The sequence below is a fragment of the Pongo pygmaeus genome, chromosome 20 (assembly GCF_028885625.2).
Source record: "Pongo pygmaeus isolate AG05252 chromosome 20, NHGRI_mPonPyg2-v2.0_pri, whole genome shotgun sequence".
Lineage (NCBI taxonomy): Eukaryota > Metazoa > Chordata > Mammalia > Primates > Hominidae > Pongo > Pongo pygmaeus.
Window position 1 is genome coordinate 17,604,261 of NC_072393.2, and position 18,422 is coordinate 17,622,682.

General features: G+C 54.4%; 1 protein-coding gene across 13 annotated transcripts in view; it reads left to right on the forward strand.

Moving 5' to 3' along the window:
• The window catches only part of MYO9B (myosin IXB), a 136,442-nt gene that overhangs the window by 107,456 nt on the left and 10,564 nt on the right, over positions 1–18,422 (forward strand). For all 13 annotated transcript variants that reach the window (XR_010125048.1, XR_010125049.1, XM_054465920.2 and 10 more), the window contains 12 exons: positions 682–804; positions 1,709–1,789; positions 3,727–3,837; positions 6,919–7,041; positions 8,536–8,852; positions 10,348–11,265; positions 13,547–13,613; positions 13,944–14,068; positions 16,053–16,186; positions 16,399–16,589; positions 17,679–17,777; positions 17,868–18,041. Coding sequence is in view for 11 of the 13 variants with exons in the window: in XM_054465920.2 (XP_054321895.2) it covers positions 682–804; positions 1,709–1,789; positions 3,727–3,837; positions 6,919–7,041; positions 8,536–8,852; positions 10,348–11,265; positions 13,547–13,613; positions 13,944–14,068; positions 16,053–16,186; positions 16,399–16,589; positions 17,679–17,777; positions 17,868–18,041 (2,463 nt within the window). In the remaining 2 variants the exon portion in view is untranslated. The remainder of the gene's footprint in view (positions 1–681; positions 805–1,708; positions 1,790–3,726; positions 3,838–6,918; positions 7,042–8,535; positions 8,853–10,347; positions 11,266–13,546; positions 13,614–13,943; positions 14,069–16,052; positions 16,187–16,398; positions 16,590–17,678; positions 17,778–17,867; positions 18,042–18,422) is intronic.

Here is an 18,422-nt window from a genome sequence, read left to right on the forward strand (position 1 = left end):
GTCTGGCCTCAGCCTGGTCCCACGGGGAACTCTAGTGCGTTCATAGCATCACAGAGCTCATCCTGCCCCAACATAATGGGACCCTTCCGTTTAACACCCCCATCTTCAGTCCCTGGCTACTGGGCCGCTTCCAGACGGGACAAAGAACCAAAGAACCTCCCAAGCGCTCTGTCTTGTTTCCACATACAAGTGCAGCAATTTAGGAAATTTGCAAGAAGAGTAAGAATAGCCTTGCAGTCTAGTTAGCAGGTGGGAGAGGGCTAATTCCTCTTGTCAGCTGATAGAACTGGCTGACACATGACGGTGTCCTGTCCGATGAGCTCATGCGGATGGCACAGAAAGGACCTGGCCCTTTTTGACTCAAGTAATGTAAACTGTAGGAGCTATGCAGAGGAGAGGGACGGCTAGGTTCAGTAGCACTGGCTTCCTCTCCAACCCAGAGGAAGAGGAAATGGGGCAGCCACTCAGGCTGTGAAAGAGGCTGTCATCAGCCCTCCCGGAACCAGCGCTGTGTGCAAGGTGCAAACCCACCTCATTCCACTGGGCCCGCATCAATAGTGTGGTCCTGAGACCAAACCTAAGAGCTGCTGCCTGGGCACTCGCTGCGGGGACGCCTGTGATGCCTCCCCGTGCCCATGTGGGCTGTGGGAGGGCAGGCCGGACCCCATGTGTCTGTCCTAGAACCTACTGGACTCCAAGTCCCTGAAACTCATCATCAGCATGACCCTGCACGACCGCACCACCAAGTCCCTACTGCACCTGCACAAGAAGAAAAAGCCACCAAGCATCAGCGCCCAGTTCCAGGTAGGTGGAGCAGAAGAGGCGGGAGGTGGCGGTCAGCTCAGCCTCACGCTTGTGTAGCTTCACCCGACACCGAGCATAGCCCGTCTCTACTAAAAATACAAAAATTGGCCGGGCGTGGTGGCTCAAGCCTGTAATCCCAGCACTTTGGGAGGCCGAGGCAGGCGGATCACGAGGTCAGGAGATCGAGACCATCCTCACTAACACGGTGAAACCCCATCTCTACTAAAAATACAAAAATTAGCCGGGCGTAGTGGCGGGCACCTGTAGTTCCAGTTACTCGGGAGGCTGAGACAGGAGAATGGCGTGAACCCAAGAGGCGGAGCTTGCAGTGAGCCGAGATGGCGCCACTGCACTCCAGCCTGGGCGACAGAGCCAGACTCCATCTCAAAAAAAAAAAAAATACAAAAATTAGCTGGGCATGGTGGGCACCTGTAATCTCAGCTCCTTGGGAGGCTGAGGCAGGAGAATTGGTTGAACCTGGGAGGCAGAGGTTGTAGTGAGCCAAGATCACGCCATTGCACTCCAGCTTGGGCAACAAGAGCAAGCCTGCGTCTCAAAAAAAAAAAAACACTACATCCATGGTCCCTTCTGAGGCTGATACGTGTTTCAAATCTCCAGAAAGCGTTTTTCTGGTCCTCCCCAGCCTTCCACCTGAGGCAAAAACAAGCACTGGTGGCCCTGGGACCATGGGGACCACATAGCTCCCTCGAGGGTTTCCAGGGATAGCGCAGGCTTGGGTCAGAACGTCCAGCTGGAACCTCTTGTGTCCCACCACCAGGGACCCACATCTGTGCAGACCCCATCCACCCCACACTGATGCTAGAGCGTCCCAGGTCTCCTCCCACAGAACAGCAGCTGCCAGGGTCCCTGATTTAACCCAAATGCTTTCTGTTTCCCTTAACAGACATCCCTTAACAAGCTCTTGGAGGCGCTGGGGAAGGCGGAGCCCTTCTTTATCCGCTGCATCCGTTCCAATGCTGAAAAGGTGAGTTTCTCTAAGGTGTTTGGGAGGAGAAGGCCCATGCGGGACTCTTAGGGGTGTCGGTGTCCCTGCATCCAGCCCCAGCCTCCACCCAGTATGGGGGACGGTGCAGCAGTCCATCCAGAGGCAGCCGGGGATGGAGAATTAGCAGTGAGGATGGCCCAAGTCGCCATTTAAGAGCAGGGACATCATCTGGAACATGGAGAGGCCCAGAGAAGGTTTGATTAGGGAGCGACAGGTCAGGGGTGCTCTTCAGATACATCCCAAAGAGTAGCCGGTGCAAGGAGTGTACTGGAAGGCAGGGGCTGAGATTACATAGCAGAGTCTCAGAGGCACACACAGCCTGCTGCTCACATTACAAGTTTCTAGAGAGACCCTTGGAGCCCCCATGGGACCACCAGTGGGGGCTCCAGGCTCAGCACTGGCACAGGCTTCCTTTACCCCAGAGGTCTACTCCGTCCCTGGGAGGACAGCTCGGGGACTTTGCCAGGGACTGAGCAGGGGTGTGGGCTCCCCGACAAATGTGAGCACACAGCCAGGCAGGAACCTCCCACCAACTGTACCTGGGGAGATGCTCCATAGTGCACCTTCTCTGCTCGTGGGCTGTGCCAGCAGATGATTCTCTGTGATAAGACCCATTTTGTGCACTGGAAGGTGGCAGCATCCCTGGCCTCCACATCCACCCCCAGTCATGACAACCCTCCCCATTCTTTCCCGTTTGCCTTTTTTTGTTTGTTTTTGTTTGTTTGTTTGTTTTTGAGACAGAATCTCCCTCTGTCTGTCACCCAGGCTGGAGTACAGTGGTGTGATCTCGGCTCACTGCAGCCTCGACCTCCCAGGTTCAAGCCATCCTCCTGGCTTACCCTCCCAAATAGCTGGGATTACAGGTGCCCACCACGCCCAGCTAATTTTTGTATTTTTAGTAGAGACGGGGTTTCACCATGTTGGCCAGGCTGGTCTTGAACTCCTGACTTCAAGTGATCCACCCATCTCAGCCTCCCAAAGTGCTGGGATTACAAGCATAAGCCACCACGCCCAGCACCGTTTGTCTTTATAGCAACACCTTGCCTTATCCCTTACTGCCCACCAGAGTGAAGTCCAGACCCCTGAGCTCCAGGCTTAAAGCCCACTGAGGCAGCCGCATTTCCAGCCTCTTCTCTCCCCTGGCAGGAAGCATCTCCCTGTGTCCCCATCAGCCCCTTGGCTTCTTCCTTCTCCTCTGGGCCTCCACCCAGCTGTTCTCTGCCTGTTCCCTCCTCAGGACACAGCCCAGCATCTCCTCTCTCCTGGGACACCTCCCATGGGGTGCTGGGCTTTGTCCGCCCCATCACCTGTGTGTGGCTCCTGCCCCCAGACCAAGCTCTCCTCTCCACCGAATCCCCAGCACTTACCCCAGTGCCTGGCAGAGAACAGGCCCAGAACACTGGGCTTTGTCCGCCCCCATCACCTGTGTGTGGCTCCTGCCCCCAGACCAAGCTCTCCTCTCCACCGAATTCCCAGCACTTACCCCGGTGCCTGCCATGGAGAACAAGCCCAGAACAGATTTGCATTTGGGTTCTTTTTTTTTTCTTTTTTCTTTTTTTTTTTTTTTAATAAATTTAAATGACTAGAGATGGGGTCTCACTATGTTGCCCAGGCTGGTCTCGAACTCCTGGCCTCAACTGATCCTCCCATCTTGGCCTCATTCCAGAAAGAGTGTCTGGAGCAAGGACGGACCCCTTGTCCAGGTGCTCCTGGCTGCCGTGCCGTAGAACACTCCCAGGTCGGCTAGCCAGCACCCACATGTGCACCCTGACCATGTCTGTGTTTGGGATCCCAAGAGGCAGTGGTCGCATGGGAAAGTGCCCTCATCTCACAGTTCCCAGGCCTGAGCCGCCGACAGACTTGGGCATCCTGTCAGGTCAAGGCCACCTGCCTGATCTCTCGCATTCCCATTTCAGAAAGAGCTGTGCTTTGACGACGAGCTGGTCCTGCAGCAGCTGCGCTACACCGGCATGCTGGAGACCGTGCGCATCCGGAGGTCAGGATACAGCGCCAAGTACACGTTCCAGGTAGGCCACAAGCACACGTACCTGGACACACCTGTTTCATGGCAAAGGCAATCACCCTCTTCCAAAGAGAGCTCCTTGCTGGAGTGTAAACCCAGCAGGTTGGCCAGGTGCAGTGAGTGGCTCACGCCTGTAATCCCAGCACCTTGGGAGGCCGACGTGGGTGGATCACCTGAGGTCAAGAGTTCAAGACCAGCCTGACCAACATGGTGAAACCCCATCTCTACTAAAAATACAAAAATTAGCCGGGTGTGGCAGCAGCTGCCTGTACTCCTAGCTACTGAGGAGGCTGAGGCAGGAGGATCCCTTGAATCCAGGAGGCGGAGGTTGCAGTGAGCCGAGATCGAGCCACTGCACTCCAGCCTGGGCAACAGAGCAAGACTCCATCTCAGAAAAAAAGAAAAAAGAAACCCCTGCCTCATGCCAAGAGCTGGTACTGCCTCATGCCAAGAGCTGGCACCTGTGTCACCCTGAGCCCAAAGCCAGAGATGACAGCACCTGATTCCTTTTCACGCTTTCCCTTCATAGCCCCAGGGACTAGAATGTAATGTGCCTTTTTTCTCATCCACTGAATAGAAATAATGTCTTTCTAATCCTATGCGGATAAGAAAAGCAAAATTATAAAAAATGCAGAAATGCTGGTGTGTTTTACCGATGCTTGGCCCTTAAATATTTGAAATAATAATTTACTAAAAAGAAATGTTCCGGGCAGGTGTAGTGGCACACGCCTATAATCCCAACACTTTGGGAGGCCAAGGCAGGAGGATCACTTGAGCCTAGGAGTTTGAGACCAGCCTGGACAACATAGTGAGACCCCGTCTCTGCAAAAAATTTAAAAATCAGCTGGGCACAGTGGCTCATGCCTGTAATTCCAGCATTTTGGGAGGCCAAGGCAGGTGGATCACTTGAGATCAGGAGTTCGTTACCAGCCCGACCAACATGGTGAAACCGCGTCTCTACTAAAAATACAAAAAAAAAAAAAATTAGCCAGGCATGGTGGGGCACACCTGTAATCTCAGCTACTTGGGAGGCTGAGGCAGGAGAATCGCTTGAACCCGGGAGATGGAGGTTGCAATAAGCCGAGATCACGCCATTGCACTGCAGCCTGGCCAACAAGAGCAAAACTCCGCCTCAAAAAAAAAAATTAGCCAGACAAGGTGGTGTGCACCTCTGGTCCCAGCTACTCAGGAGGCTGAGGTGAGAAGATCACTTGAACCCAAGTAGTTTGAGGCTACAGTGAGTTACGACTGAGCCACTGCACTCCAGCCTGGATGGCAGAGCAAGACCCTGTCTCAAAAAAAAAAAAAAACTAGAGGCCCAGTGTGGTGGCTCATGCCTGTAATTAGCACTTTGGGAGGGCAAGGCAGGCAGATTGCTTGAGCTCAGGAGCTTAAAATCAGTCCAGGCAACATGGTAAAACCCCGTCTCCACACAAAAATACAAAAGCCAGGCGTGCTGGCATGCAATATACTTCCAGCTACTTGTGGGACTGAGGCAGGAGGATTGCTTGAGTCTGGGAGGTTGAAGGTGCAGTGAGCCATGTTTGTACCACTGCACTCCAGCCTGGGCAACAGAGCGAGACTCTGTCTCAAAAAAAAAAAAAAAAAAAAAAAAAAACCATGTTCCTCCAGCTACAATCTAACTAACTCCCCCACAAGTCCTAGACTGTAAGCCCCGTTGCAAGGGTGGCTGTGGTTCCCAGCCACCTTGACCATCTAAAAGATCTAGGACCTTGTATCTGCAGTGGTCTTTCTTAAGATTACAGACTGTTGGTCGGGTGCGGTGGCTCATGCCTGTAATCCCAGCACTTTGGGAGGCCAAGGCAGGCGGATCACGAGGTCAGGAGATCGAAACCATCCTGGCTACCATGGTGAAACCCTGTCTCTACTAAAAAAAATAAAAATTAGCCGGGTGAGGTGGCGGGTGCCTGTAGTCCCAGCTACTCGGGAGGCTGAGGCAGGAGAATGGTGTGAACCCAGGAGGAGGAGCTTGCAGTGAGCCGAGATTGTGCCACTGCAATCCAGCCTGGGCGGCAAAGTGAGACTCCGTCTCAAAAAAAAAAAAAGATTACAGACTGTTTACCTGGCATGGTGGCTCACGCCTGCAATCATAACACTTTGGGTCACGTGACCCATCTACCACTGCACCCAGCTGAGAACCCATTTCTTTCTTTATTTTTTTTGGGGGGGGGGGTGCAGAGCCTTGCTCTGTCGCCCAGGCTGGAGTACAGTGGCGTGATCTCGGCTCACTCCAACCTCCACCTCCTGGGTTCAAGTGATTCTCCTTCCTCAGCCTCTCCAGTACATGGGGTTACAGGTGCCTGCCACCATTCCTGGCTAATTTTGGTAGAGACGGGGTTTTGCCATGTTGGCCAGGCTGGTCTCATTGGTTGAGCTCAGGAGTTCAAGACCAGCTTTGGCAACATGGCAAAACCCTGTCCCTACAAAAAATTTTTTTTAATTAGCCGGGCATGGTAGCTACAGGACTATGTGCCGTAGTCCCAGCTTCCAGGGAGACTGAGGCAGGAGAATCGCTTGAGCCCAGGAGGTCAAGGCTGCAGTGAGCTGAGATCACACCACTGCACTCCAGCCTGGGTAACAAAGTGAGACCCTGTCTCAAAAAAAAAAAAAAAAAAATCAGACCATTTCTTTTTTTTTTCTCTTAAGACGGAGTCTCTCTCTGTCACCCAGGCTGGATTGCAATGGCGCAGTCTTGGCTCACTGCAACCTCTGCCTCCCAGGTTCAAGTGATTATCCTGCCTCAGCCTCCCAAGTAGCTGGGACTACAGATGTCTGCCACCATGCCCGGCTAAGTAGAGATGGGGGTTTCACCATGTTGGCCAAGCTGGTCTCGAACTCCTGACCTCAGGTGATCCACCCGCCTCGGCCTCCCAAAGTGCTGGGATTACAGGCGTGAGCCACCACGCCCGGCCCAGACTGTTTCTGAAAGCCTGAAATTTTAGATTTGTCATTACCATTCCCGTCAAACCCAACTTCACCTTAACCAGGGTCACCAGATCCCCATCTCCTCATTGCTGGCCGGAACACTCACCTAGATGCTCCTTTCTCCACCCAAATAACCTAGGATTTCACCGAGCAGTTCCAGGTCCTCCTGCCCAAGGATGCCCAGCCCTGCAGGGAGGTCATCTCCACCCTCCTGGAGAAAATGAAGATAGACAAGAGGAACTACCAGATCGGGAAGACCAAGGTCAGCGCTCCTGCCCCTCGGGGCACTGCAAACCCACACCCTGCCTTCCGCCGCACACCGTGTCTCCCCAGGCCCCCAGGGCCACTCTCTGAAACATACAGGGTTCTGTCTAGGAAATGCATTTCTCAGGACCCAGCAGAGCACTGCACCTAAGGGATAGGGGCCGCCCTGGCTGAGCCCCCACCTGCTGTTCTTCAGCGGGGCTCAGCGACTCCCTCCACGTCACCTGTTTATTGCTGCCTCACAGGTAGGAAAGGGACGATCGTGCTAACTGGCAGGATTTAGGAGATGGTCATTCCCCTTTACAGTATCAGGCAGGAGGTGGCCTGCACTTGTCCTCCCTTTCAGAGGTTGTCTCCCATCTCTGGGCATGTGTTTGCCTCTTGCTGTGAGAGCATTACTCACACCCTTGTTTAACAAGTGCCAAGGTTAGTCCCCCTGAAGGCCTCACCTGGTGTAAAAAATTCCCTTCCAGCCAAGCGAGGTGGCATGCACCCAGAGTCCCAGCTACTTGAAAGGCTGAGGTGGGAGGATCCCTTGAGCCCAGGAGTTTGAGACCAGCCTGGGAAACATAGCGGGACCCCATCTCTATACAATATTTAAAAATTAGCCAAGCGTGGTGGCATGCACCTGTGGTCTCAACTGCTTGGCAGGCTAAGGCAGGAGTTTGAGACTGCAGTGAGCCATGATTGCACCACTGCACTTCAGCCTGGGTGACCGAGCGAGATCTCATTTCTTTTTCTTTTTTGTTTTTATTTTTGAGACAGAGTCTCGCTCTGTCGCCCAGACAGGTGGTGTGATCTCAGCTCACTGCAACCTCCACTTCCCAGGTTCAACTGGTTCTCCTGCCTCAGCCTCCAAGCAGCTGGGATTACAGGTGCCCGCCACCACACCTGACTAATTTTTGTATTTTTACTAGAGACAGGGTTTTATTACAGGCACACACCTGTAGTCCCAGCTACTCGGGAGGCTGAGGCAGAAGAATCGCTTGAACCCGGGAGGCGGAGGTTGCAGTGAGCTGAGATCGGGCCACTGCACTCCAGCCTGGTGAGACTCCATCTCAAAAAAAAGCCACAGCCAGGTGCAGTGGCTCAGGCCTGTAATCCCAGCATTTTGGGAGGCCAAGGAGGGTGGATCACTTGAGGTTGGGAGTTCGAGACCAGCCTGGCCAACATGGTGAAACCCTGTCTCTACTAAAAATACAAAAATTAGCCAGGCCTGGTGATGGGCACCTGTAGTCCCAGCTACTCGGGAGGCTGAGGCAGGAGAATCACTTGAACCCGGTAGGCGGAGGTTGCAGTGAGCTGAGATCATGCCACTGCACTCCAGCCTGGGCAACAGAGTGAGACTCCATCTCAAAAAAATAATAAATAAATAAATAAATAAATAAAGCCCTGGTTGGTCAGCACACCAGAGTGGGCTACGCAGACCTCCCAGGCACAGAGATGGTGTCGGGGCAGCGCGGCTGACCCTACCCGACCCCGTGCCCACCAGGTCTTCCTGAAGGAGACGGAGCGGCAAGCCCTGCAAGAGACTCTGCACCGGGAGGTGGTGCGGAAAATCCTGCTGCTGCAGAGCTGGTTCCGGATGGTGCTGGAGCGTCGGCACTTCCTGCAGATGAAGCGGGCTGCCGTCACCATCCAGGCCTGCTGGCGATCCTACCGGGTCCGGAGGGCGCTGGAGAGGACGCAGGCCGCCGTGTACCTCCAGGCCACATGGAGGGGCTACTGGCAGCGGAAGCTCTACCAGCGCCAGAAACAGAGCATCATCCGCCTGCAGAGCCTGTGCCGGGGGCACCTGCAGCGCAAGAGGTGAGCAGAGCCGGGCCACGCTCCTCGGAATATTCCAGAAGCCAAAAGGGTCACTCACCAAATTGCTGCCCATGATATACCATCTGGCCTGTGGCACTAAGGGGATGTCATTCTGGACACAGGGAAAGGTTGGTGGGAAACCAGACGCCTGGGCACTCATGGGCTGCAGAGAGGTGCTCCAAGGCTGGCAGGCAGCACTCAGGGACAAAGCCTTGCTTTGCCATTGGCTGCACCCATTCTCTGCCCAGGGACTCCCCTGTATCTGGATCGGTCAGGGAACACCTGGATTCAGGGTTGGAGGGGCTGCCTGGACCAGCCCAACACTCACATGGAGCTGGGGCATCCACCAGACACAGAGAAGCCCCCAGGAGGATATCAGCAGCTCCCGTCCCAGCACCCACAGCTCTGAGCCTAGCCCCTCCCCGACCCAGGCACCCTGTGCACCTCTCCCCTGCCCACACAGACCCAGCTCTGCCACAAGTCAGGTCCCAGCTCCCGGAGCAGGCCCTACCCACACATGCAAAAGCCTCTTAGGCCAGGTGCAATGGCTCATGCCTATAATCCCAACACTTTGGGAGGCCTAGGTAGGAGGATCGCTTGAGCACAGGAGTTTGAGACCATCCTGGCCAATATAGCAAGATGCCATCTCTACACAAAATTAAAGACTTAGCCAGGTGTGGTGGTACACACCTGTAGTCCCAGCTATTCAGGAAGCTGAGGTGGGAGGATCACCTGGGCCTGGGATGTCGAGGCTGCAGTGAGCTATGATTACGCCACTGCACTCCTGCCTGAGTGACAGAGCCAGACACTGTCTCTAAAAACAAAACAGGCTGGGCATAGTGGCTCACACCTGTAAGGCCAGCACTTTGGGAGGCCAAGGCAGGCAGATCGCATGAGGCCAGGAGTTCGAGACCAGCCTGGCCAACATGGCAAAACCCCATCTCTACTAAAAATACAAAAATTTGCCGGGCTTGGTGGTGCATGTCTATAATCTCAGTTACTAGGGAGGCTGAGACACAAGAATCACTTGAACCCGGGAGGCAGAGGTCTCAGCAAGCCAAGATCGTGCCACTGCATTCCAGCCTGGACAACAGAGCGAGGCTCTGTCTCAAAAATAAAATAAAATAAATAAAAATAAAAACAAAACAAAAAGCCTCCTAGAAAAAGACCCAAGGGAAAGCCCACAGTGGACCCCAAAGGAGTTTGAGGCTTCTTAACAGAACTCGCCCACCACAGCCCCAACAAGGGTCCTCTCCCCTAACAAGGCAGCCAGGCAGACGCAGGGCAGGGGTTATCTGTGACATCGAGGGGGCACCACCCTCAGCCTCCTTTCCTGATCGAGGAGATTCCTGCTTTCCAGAAGTATCTCTCAGGGCCACTGGGCACAGGCGAAGCCCCGTCTGCAGCCCGCAGGCTGGGGGTCCCATCAGAACTCAGTGGGAGGTGGAGGGAGTGTTTGTTTCTGAACCAGCTGTCTGCTTTTTCCTCACTCCAGCTTCAGCCAGATGATCTCAGAGAAGCAGAAGGCAGAAGAGAAGGAGAGGGAAGCCCTGGAAGCCGCAAGAGCAGGCGCTGAGGAGGGCGGGCCGAGTCAGGTGGCCGGCGGGCAGCAGGTAGCTGAGCAGGGGCTGGAGCCGGCGGAGGATGGCGAGCACCCGGCATCGGAGCCTGAGGTGCAGCCAAGTGACAGGTCCCCCCTAGAGCACTCCTCACCTGAGAAGGAGGCCCCAAGCCCAGAGAAGACTCTCCCGCCCCAGAAAACCGTGGCGGCTGAAAGTCACGAGAAAGTCCCCAGCAGCCGGGAGAAGCGTGAGTCGCGTCGGCAAAGAGGGCTGGAGCACGTCAAGTACCAGAACAAACACATCCAGTCCTGCAAGGAGGAGAGTGCCCTCAGAGAACCTTCCAGAAGGGTCACCCAGGAGCAAGGGGTGAGTCTCCTGGAAGACAAAAAGGAGAGCAGAGAAGATGAAACCCTTCTAGTCATAGAGACGGAGGCTGAGAACACATCTCAAAAGCAGCCCACAGGGCAACCCCAGGCCATGGCAGTTGGCAAGGTCTCTGAAGAAACCGAGAAGACACTGCCCAGTGGGAGCCCCAGGCCTGGCCAGTTGGAGCGGCCGACCAGCCTGGCCTTGGACAGCAGCGTCAGCCCACCGGCCCCTGGCAGCGCCCCTGAGACCCCCGAGGACAAGAGCAAACCATGTGGCAGCCCAAGGGTTCAGGAAAAGCCCGACAGCCCTGGAGGCTCCACACAGATCCAGCGGTACCTGGATGCCGAGCGGCTGGCCAGCGCCGTGGAGCTGTGGCGGGGCAAGAAGCTGGTGGCCACCGCCAGCCCTAGTGCCATGCTCAGCCAGTCCCTGGACCTCAGCGACAGACACCGGGCCACAGGGGCCGCCCTCACGCCCACAGAGTAAGCCCCACACCCTCTTTTGTCTGAGCACCAGGGTCCAGGCCAGGTGGGTGAGGCCAGGGGCAGTGCCACACATCCTGGAAACACATGTGTGATCATGCCCAGTGGGTGTGCAGGAGCCCTGAGGGAGGATGACGAGCAGGACATGCCAAAGACCAAGTGAAGACAAGGCAGCCAGCCAGGGCCCAGGCTGGGACCCAGAGCTTTGAGGGGTCCCCAGAAGGAGCTGTGCTCACACAGAAAGGCCCCGGCCTTGAGAGAGGTGGCTCCTCAGGTCAAGGTCCCTGCTGCCCAGAAATCTTGGGCCTTGGTTTCTAATTGGTGAACAGGACTAACTGCACTCCTCAGGGTTAAAGGAGCAGGGGCTTGCTCTGCCTGAGCCTTAGTAAGCCAAGTGTCGGTGACTTGGAATCTCCAGCTCCCTCTTCTAGAGGGCCTGCAGGACCAAAGGAAAGAAATCAGGGAGGAGACAGGCCTTCCCTGCAGCAGGCCTGCTCAGCCTCCCACTGCTTGTATTGGGGGCCAGATCATTCTCTGTGGTGAGGGCTGTCCTGTGTATCATAGGTTGTTGAGCAGCATCCCTGGTCTCCACTTACCACATGCCAGGAGTATTATAGATAGATGACGGATGGAGGGAGGGAAGGAGAGAGAGAGGGAAGGATGTGTGGGTGGGTGGATGGATGGATGGATGGAAGATAGAGATGATGGAGGGATGGACAGAAGGAAGATAGAGATGATGGAGGGATGGATGGGTAGAAAATGGATAGAGGTGATGGATGGAAGACAGATACAGATGATGGATGGATGGAAGATACACATGATGGATGAAGGGATGTATAGATAGAAGACAGGTAGTAATGATGGATAGAGGCACGGATGGATGGATGATACAGATGATGGGGAGATGGATGGATAGAAGATGGGTAGAAATTAGGCTGGGCGCGATGGCTCATGCCTGTAATCCCAGCACTTTGGGAGGCCAAGAGTTTGAGAGGAGTTCAAGACCAGCCTGGCCAACATGGTGAAACCCTGTCTCTACTAAAAATACAAAAATTAGCTGGGCCTGGTGGTGCGTGCCTGTAATCCCAGCTACTGGGGAGGCTGAGACAGGAGAATCGCTTGAACCTGGGAGGCGGAGGTTGCAGTGAGCCGAGATCAAGCCACTGCACTCCAGCCTGGATGACAGAGATGAGACTCTGTCTCAAAAAAAAAAAAAAAAAAAAAAGGTAGAGATTATGGATGGAAGGAAGATAGATGCCGATGATAGATGGATGGAAGGAAGATAGGTAAATAGAGACAATGAATGGAGGGACAGAAAATAGGTAGAGATGATGGGTGGGTGGGTGGATGGATGGATGGATGGACAGACAGAAGGATGGGTGCATGGCTGGAAGACAGAAATGGAGAGATGGAAGGAACATAGAGTTGATGGATGGAGGGATGGATAGATGATAGGTAGAGATTATGGATGGGAGGAAGATAGAGATGATGGAGGGATGGATGGGTAGAAGATAGGTAGAGCCAGGTGCAGGGGCTCACACCTATAATCACAACACTTTGAGAGGCCGAGGTGGGTGGATCACCTGAGGTCAGGAGTTTGAGACCAGCCTGGCCAACGTGGCAAAACCCTGTCTCTACTAAAAATACCAAAAATTAGCCGGACGTGTTGGTGCATGCCTCTAATCCCAGCTACTTGGGAGGCTGAGGGAGGAGAATCACTTGAACCTGGGAGGCGGAGGTTGCAGTGAGCCGAGATCACACCATTGCACTCCAGCCTGGGCAACAAGAGCAAAACTCCGTCTAAAAAAGCAAAAAAAGATAGGTAGAGATGACAGATGAAGAGATGGATGGAAGACAGATAAAGAGGATGGATGGGTTGAAGATACAGACAATGAGTCAATGAGTAGAAGGATGGATGGACAGATAGACAGACAGACAGGCAGACAGGCAGGCAGGCAGGCAGGCAGGCAGGGTCTCTTGGGCTAAGGCAGGGTTTCCTACCCTCCACACTCAACATCTGGGGCTGGCTCACTCTCTGGGGTGGAGACCATTCTCTGTAGGGTATTGAGTAGCATCCCTGCCCTCCACTCACCAGAGGCCAGAAGTACCCACCCACTCCATTCCCCCTACCCCAGTGGTGACAACCAAAACTGTCTCTAGACATTGCCAAGTGTCCCCTGGCGGGGGCAGAACTGCCCAAGTGAGAACCCAAGAACCACTAAGACGAGAATGCCACTGACTCACTCTAGTCAGTAAAAGCCATGTTTCTGTGATCTCGCAGGGAGAGGCGCACCTCCTTCTCCACGAGCGATGTCTCCAAGCTCCTCCCGTCCCCGGTCAAGGCTCAGGTAACAACAACATGGCGAAACCCCGTCTCTACTAAAAATACAAAAATCAGCCAGGCGTGGTGGCGCATGCCTGTAACCCCCGCTACTCAGGAGGCTGAGGCAAGAGAATCACTTGAACCTGGTGGCGGGGTAGAGGTTGTAGTGAGCCGAGACCAGGCCACTGCACTCCAGCCTGGGCAACTAGAGTGAGACTCCATCTCAAAAAAAAAAAAAAAAAAAAAAGCAGGAAGTGAGGTCGGTGGATGGAGTGTAAACGCCTGCAGGGGCTTCCCCATCTAGCACAGGCCTGCCAGCCTTTCCTTAGCAGCCCCTCCCTGCACCGTCTTGCAGCCTGCAGCAGAAACCACGGACACAGAGCGAAGTGTGAAGAAGCCAGCTGTCCAGAAGAAGAAGTCTGGCGACGCATCCTCCCTCCCAGACGCAGGGCTGTCCCCGGGCTCTCAGGTCGACTCTAAGTAAGTATTGGGCTTGGGGGAAACTCAGGCCACCACAGGATGCCCGGGGTCCCTGCCAGGGCCTCGCAGCAGTGTGGCCTCCTAAACCAATCACATTTACAAAGCACGTTCACAAAGGCATTTGCTCAGTAGAAACTGAATGAGGAGGCCAGCCCGGCACGGTGGCTCACGCCTATAATCCCAGCACTTTGGGAGGCCGAGATGGGTGGATCACTTGAGGTCAGGAGTTGGAGACCAACCAGGCCAACATTGTGAAACCCCATCTCTACTAAAAATACAAAAATTAGTTGGGCTTGATGGCGCGCACCTATAAACCCAGCCACTCGGGAGGCTAAGGCAGGAGAATCGCTTGAACTCGGGAGGTGGAGGTTGCAGTGAGCTGAGATCATGCCACTGCACTCCAGCCTGAGTGACGGAGACTCCGTCTCAAAAAAAAAAGCCTCTAGGGCAGGATCCTTCCTGCCTCTTCTGGCTTTTGGGGGCTCCAGGTGTTCCTTGCCTTGTGGCTACATCACTCTAATCTCTGTCTCTATCGGCACTTGGCCTTCCCCTCAGTGTCTGTGTCTTCTGTTCTCTGTCCCTTAAAAGGACACGTGGCTGAATGGATGCAGTGGGTCACACCTGTAATCCCGACACTTTGGGAGGCCAAGGTGGGATGATCACTTGAAGCCAGGAGTTCAAGACCAGCCTGGGCAGCGTGGCAAAAGCTTGTCTCTACAAAAAAATTTGAAACATTAGCCAGGCAGGGCGGTACATGCCTGTAGTCCCAGCTACTCAGGAGGCTGAAACAGGAGGATCCCTTGAGGCCAAGAGTTCAAGGCTGCAGTGAACTGTGATCATACCACTGCACTCCAGCCTGGGCAACAGAATGAGACTCTTGTCTCTAAAAAAACTTTTTTTAACTTAAAAAGATAATGAGCTAGGCACATGGCTTGTACCTATAATCCCAACAACTCAGGAGGCTGAGGTGGGAGGATCGTGCTTGTGAGGCCAGGAGTTTGAGGCTGTAGTGAGCTATGATCACACCACTGCAGTCCAGACTGTGTGACAGAGTCACACCCCAACTGGAACAAAAAAGAAAAGAAAATGGAGTCCCCCTGTGGCTTCTGTTTGGTATCCTTCTTTCTTCACGTAACTCCCCTGCCAGTACAAAGAAAGGGCTATTGCTCTTTATAAGATGATCCTTTTTTTTTTTTTTTTTTTTTGAGACGGAATCTCACTCTGTTGCCCAGTCTGGCAGTCTGGAGTGCAATGACGCAATCTCGGCTCACTGCAGCCTCCACCTCTCAGGTTCAAGCGATTCTCCTGACTCAGCCTCCCAAGTAGCTGGGACTACAGGTGTACACCACCATGCCCGGCTAATTTTTTTTTTCTTTTTTTCTTTTTTTTTTAATATTTTTGGTACAGAAGGGGTTTCGCTATGTTGCCCAGCCTGGTCTCAAACTCCTGGGCTCAGCTGATCCACCCACCTCAGCCTGCCAAAGTGCTGAGATTACACAGGCGTGAGCTACCATACCCAGCCAGATCTTCTTCTTCTTGTTGTTGTTGTTGGGTTTTTTTTTTTTTTTTTTTTCAAGACAGAGTCTCACTCTGTCACCCAGGCTGGAGTGCAATGGCGCGATCTCAGCTCACTGCAACCTGCAACCTCCACCTCCTGGGTTCAAGCAATTCTCCTGCCTCAACCTTTCAAGTAGCTGGGACTACAGGAACCCACCATCACGTCCTGCTATTTTTTTGTATTTGTAATAGAGACAGGGTTTTGCCATGTTGGCCAGGCTGGTCTCGAACTCCTGACCTCAGATGATCCACCCGCCTGGATCTCCCAAAGTGCTGGGATTACAGGCATGAGCCACCATGCCAGGCCAGATCCTTTTTTAAGTCAGGCAATGATAGAGCATTTGCCATGTGTCCAGTCACAGGGAGGCTGGGCCTCACGTCCATTTTCATTTCAGACTTAAAAGAAGCCACGTACTTTCTCCTGCAGATCCACGTTTAAGAGGCTTTTTCTGCATAAAACCAAGGATAAAAAATACAGCCTGGAGAGCGCGGAGGAGCTGGAGAATGCAATGTCCGGGCAGGTGGTGCTGGAAGCCACCAGCATGAAGAAGGGCCTGGAAGGTTGGTCGCCTGCAGCCTCAGGGACAGACAGCAGAGCCACCAGTGCCCCTGGGGACATTCACTGTCCCCAAATGGGGCCTTGAGTTGGCTGTGGGCCAAGCCCTAGGCACAGAGCCAGGGGTTTCTGGCCCTGGATAAAGGCGTGCTGTAGGAGGTCCCCTGCATCCTCACCCTGAACTCACCCTCACCGGCTGCTTCCTGTCCCCCCTCAGCCCCCTCCGGACAGCAGCACCGCCACGCCGCAGGTGAGAAGCGCACCAAGGAACCAGGAGGCAAAGGGAAGAAGAACCGAAACGTCAAGATTGGGAAGATCACGGTGTCGGAGAAGTGGCGGGAATCGGTGTTCCGCCAGATCACCAACGCCAACGAGCTCAAGTACCTGGACGAGTTCCTGCTTAACAAGGTGGGACCACTAGGCGAGAGCCAGGGGCATGAGGTCTGGTCCCCAGGGGAACCACCACAGCCAGGCAGTGTTTTCTGAAACACACACCACAGGGTTTAGCAGGTCAAGAATACAAAGTCCAGGCTCAGGCCAGGGACAGTGGTTCATGTTTGTCGTCCCAGCACTGGGAGGCTGAGGCAGGAGAATCACTTGGGCCCAGCAGTTCAAAACCAGCCTGAGTAACAGAGAGACCCCATCTCTACAAAAGGTTTAAATATTAGCTGGAGTGGTGGTGCACACCTGTAGTCCCAGCTCCTGGGGGGCTGAGGCAGGAAGATTGCTTGAGCCCAAGAGGTGGAGGCACCACGAGCCATGATCGCAGCACTGCACTCCAGCCTGGGTGACAGAGCAAGACCCTGGCTCAAAAAAAAAAAATAATGCATATTTGGTCTCAAAGCAAAGATTGATGAAGCACTGTGTGCAACAGAAGTGGAGGCGAACAAGCTGTGGCTGCCCTCAGGAGGGTTATACCCCATGGGGGTGGGGGTTGGGCAATCCTGCAGCAGATAGAGCTACATTTGGGAGCTGCTACATCTGGGCCGATGGGGACACAGAAGGATCAGGAAACCCTGCTAGGAGTAGAGGCATCTTGAAATGACCAGGCCATTCCAGGCATCCCCATCCTAAGGTACGGCTGGGTGTTGAGCCCCTGTGTGGGGCAGCAGGAAGGGCCTGAACTGACCTGTAGCTCTCATCTAGCGGGGATTCTGTCCTCCAGGGAACACTGGCAATGTCTGGGGACATTGGGGTTATCACAGCCTCGGGGAAGGGCGCTGTTGGCATCTGGTGGGTGGAGGCCAGGGATACTGCTTAACCTGCTGTGGTGCACAGGGCAGGCCCCAATGTGGAGAGTAGTCCTGCCCTAAATGTCAGTGGCCTTAACTCTGGGTTGACAAGATGAGAGACCAGGCTTGGCCAGAGGGACTGGATTTTATCCCAAGAGCCTAGGGGATGACTTAAGAGAGGACAGAAGTGATCCCTTGGGCACCTCCTTGGGTACGCAGGTCCCCAGGCCTGGCGCACGCAGGGTCAGCTCCTCTCCCCTTCCAGATAAATGACCTCCGTTCCCAGAAGACGCCCATCGAGAGCTTGTTTATCGAAGCCACGGAGAAGTTCAGGAGCAACATCAAAACGATGTACTCCGTCCCGGTATGTGGCGGCCCGGCCTTCAGCCTTTCCCATACCCTGCTCAGACCCGTCATTCCCAGGCCTGCAGGGTGATGCCTAGCATTCCCACAGAACGGGAAGATCCACGTGGGCTACAAGGATCTGATGGAGAACTACCAGATCGTCGTCAGCAACCTGGCCACTGAGCGTGGCCAGAAGGACACCAACCTGGTCCTCAACCTCTTCCAGTCACTGCTAGATGAGTTCACCCGTGGCTACACCAAGAACGACTTCGAGCCAGTGAAGGTGAGCAGCCCAGCACGCCACGCCCACCTGTGACATGCCACGCCTACCATGCCTTGCCATGATCACTTACACCAAGCCCACCTGACATGCCACACCCACCCATGCCTCGCCATCCTTATGCCATGCCTACCCATGCCTCACCATGCTTATGCCACACCCACCCATGCCCTGCCCATACCACGCCCACCGTGCCATGACTTGATCCACTTCCACCATGCTTACCTGTGCCTCGCCATGATCACTTATGCCACACCCACCTGACATGCCACACTCACCCATGCCATGCCATGCCCATTTGTGCCACACCTACCTCCTGGTGGGGAGCCCTGCACCTTCCCCAACAGAGCCTCACTTCTGGGTCTGGGGTGTCTGAATGGGGGG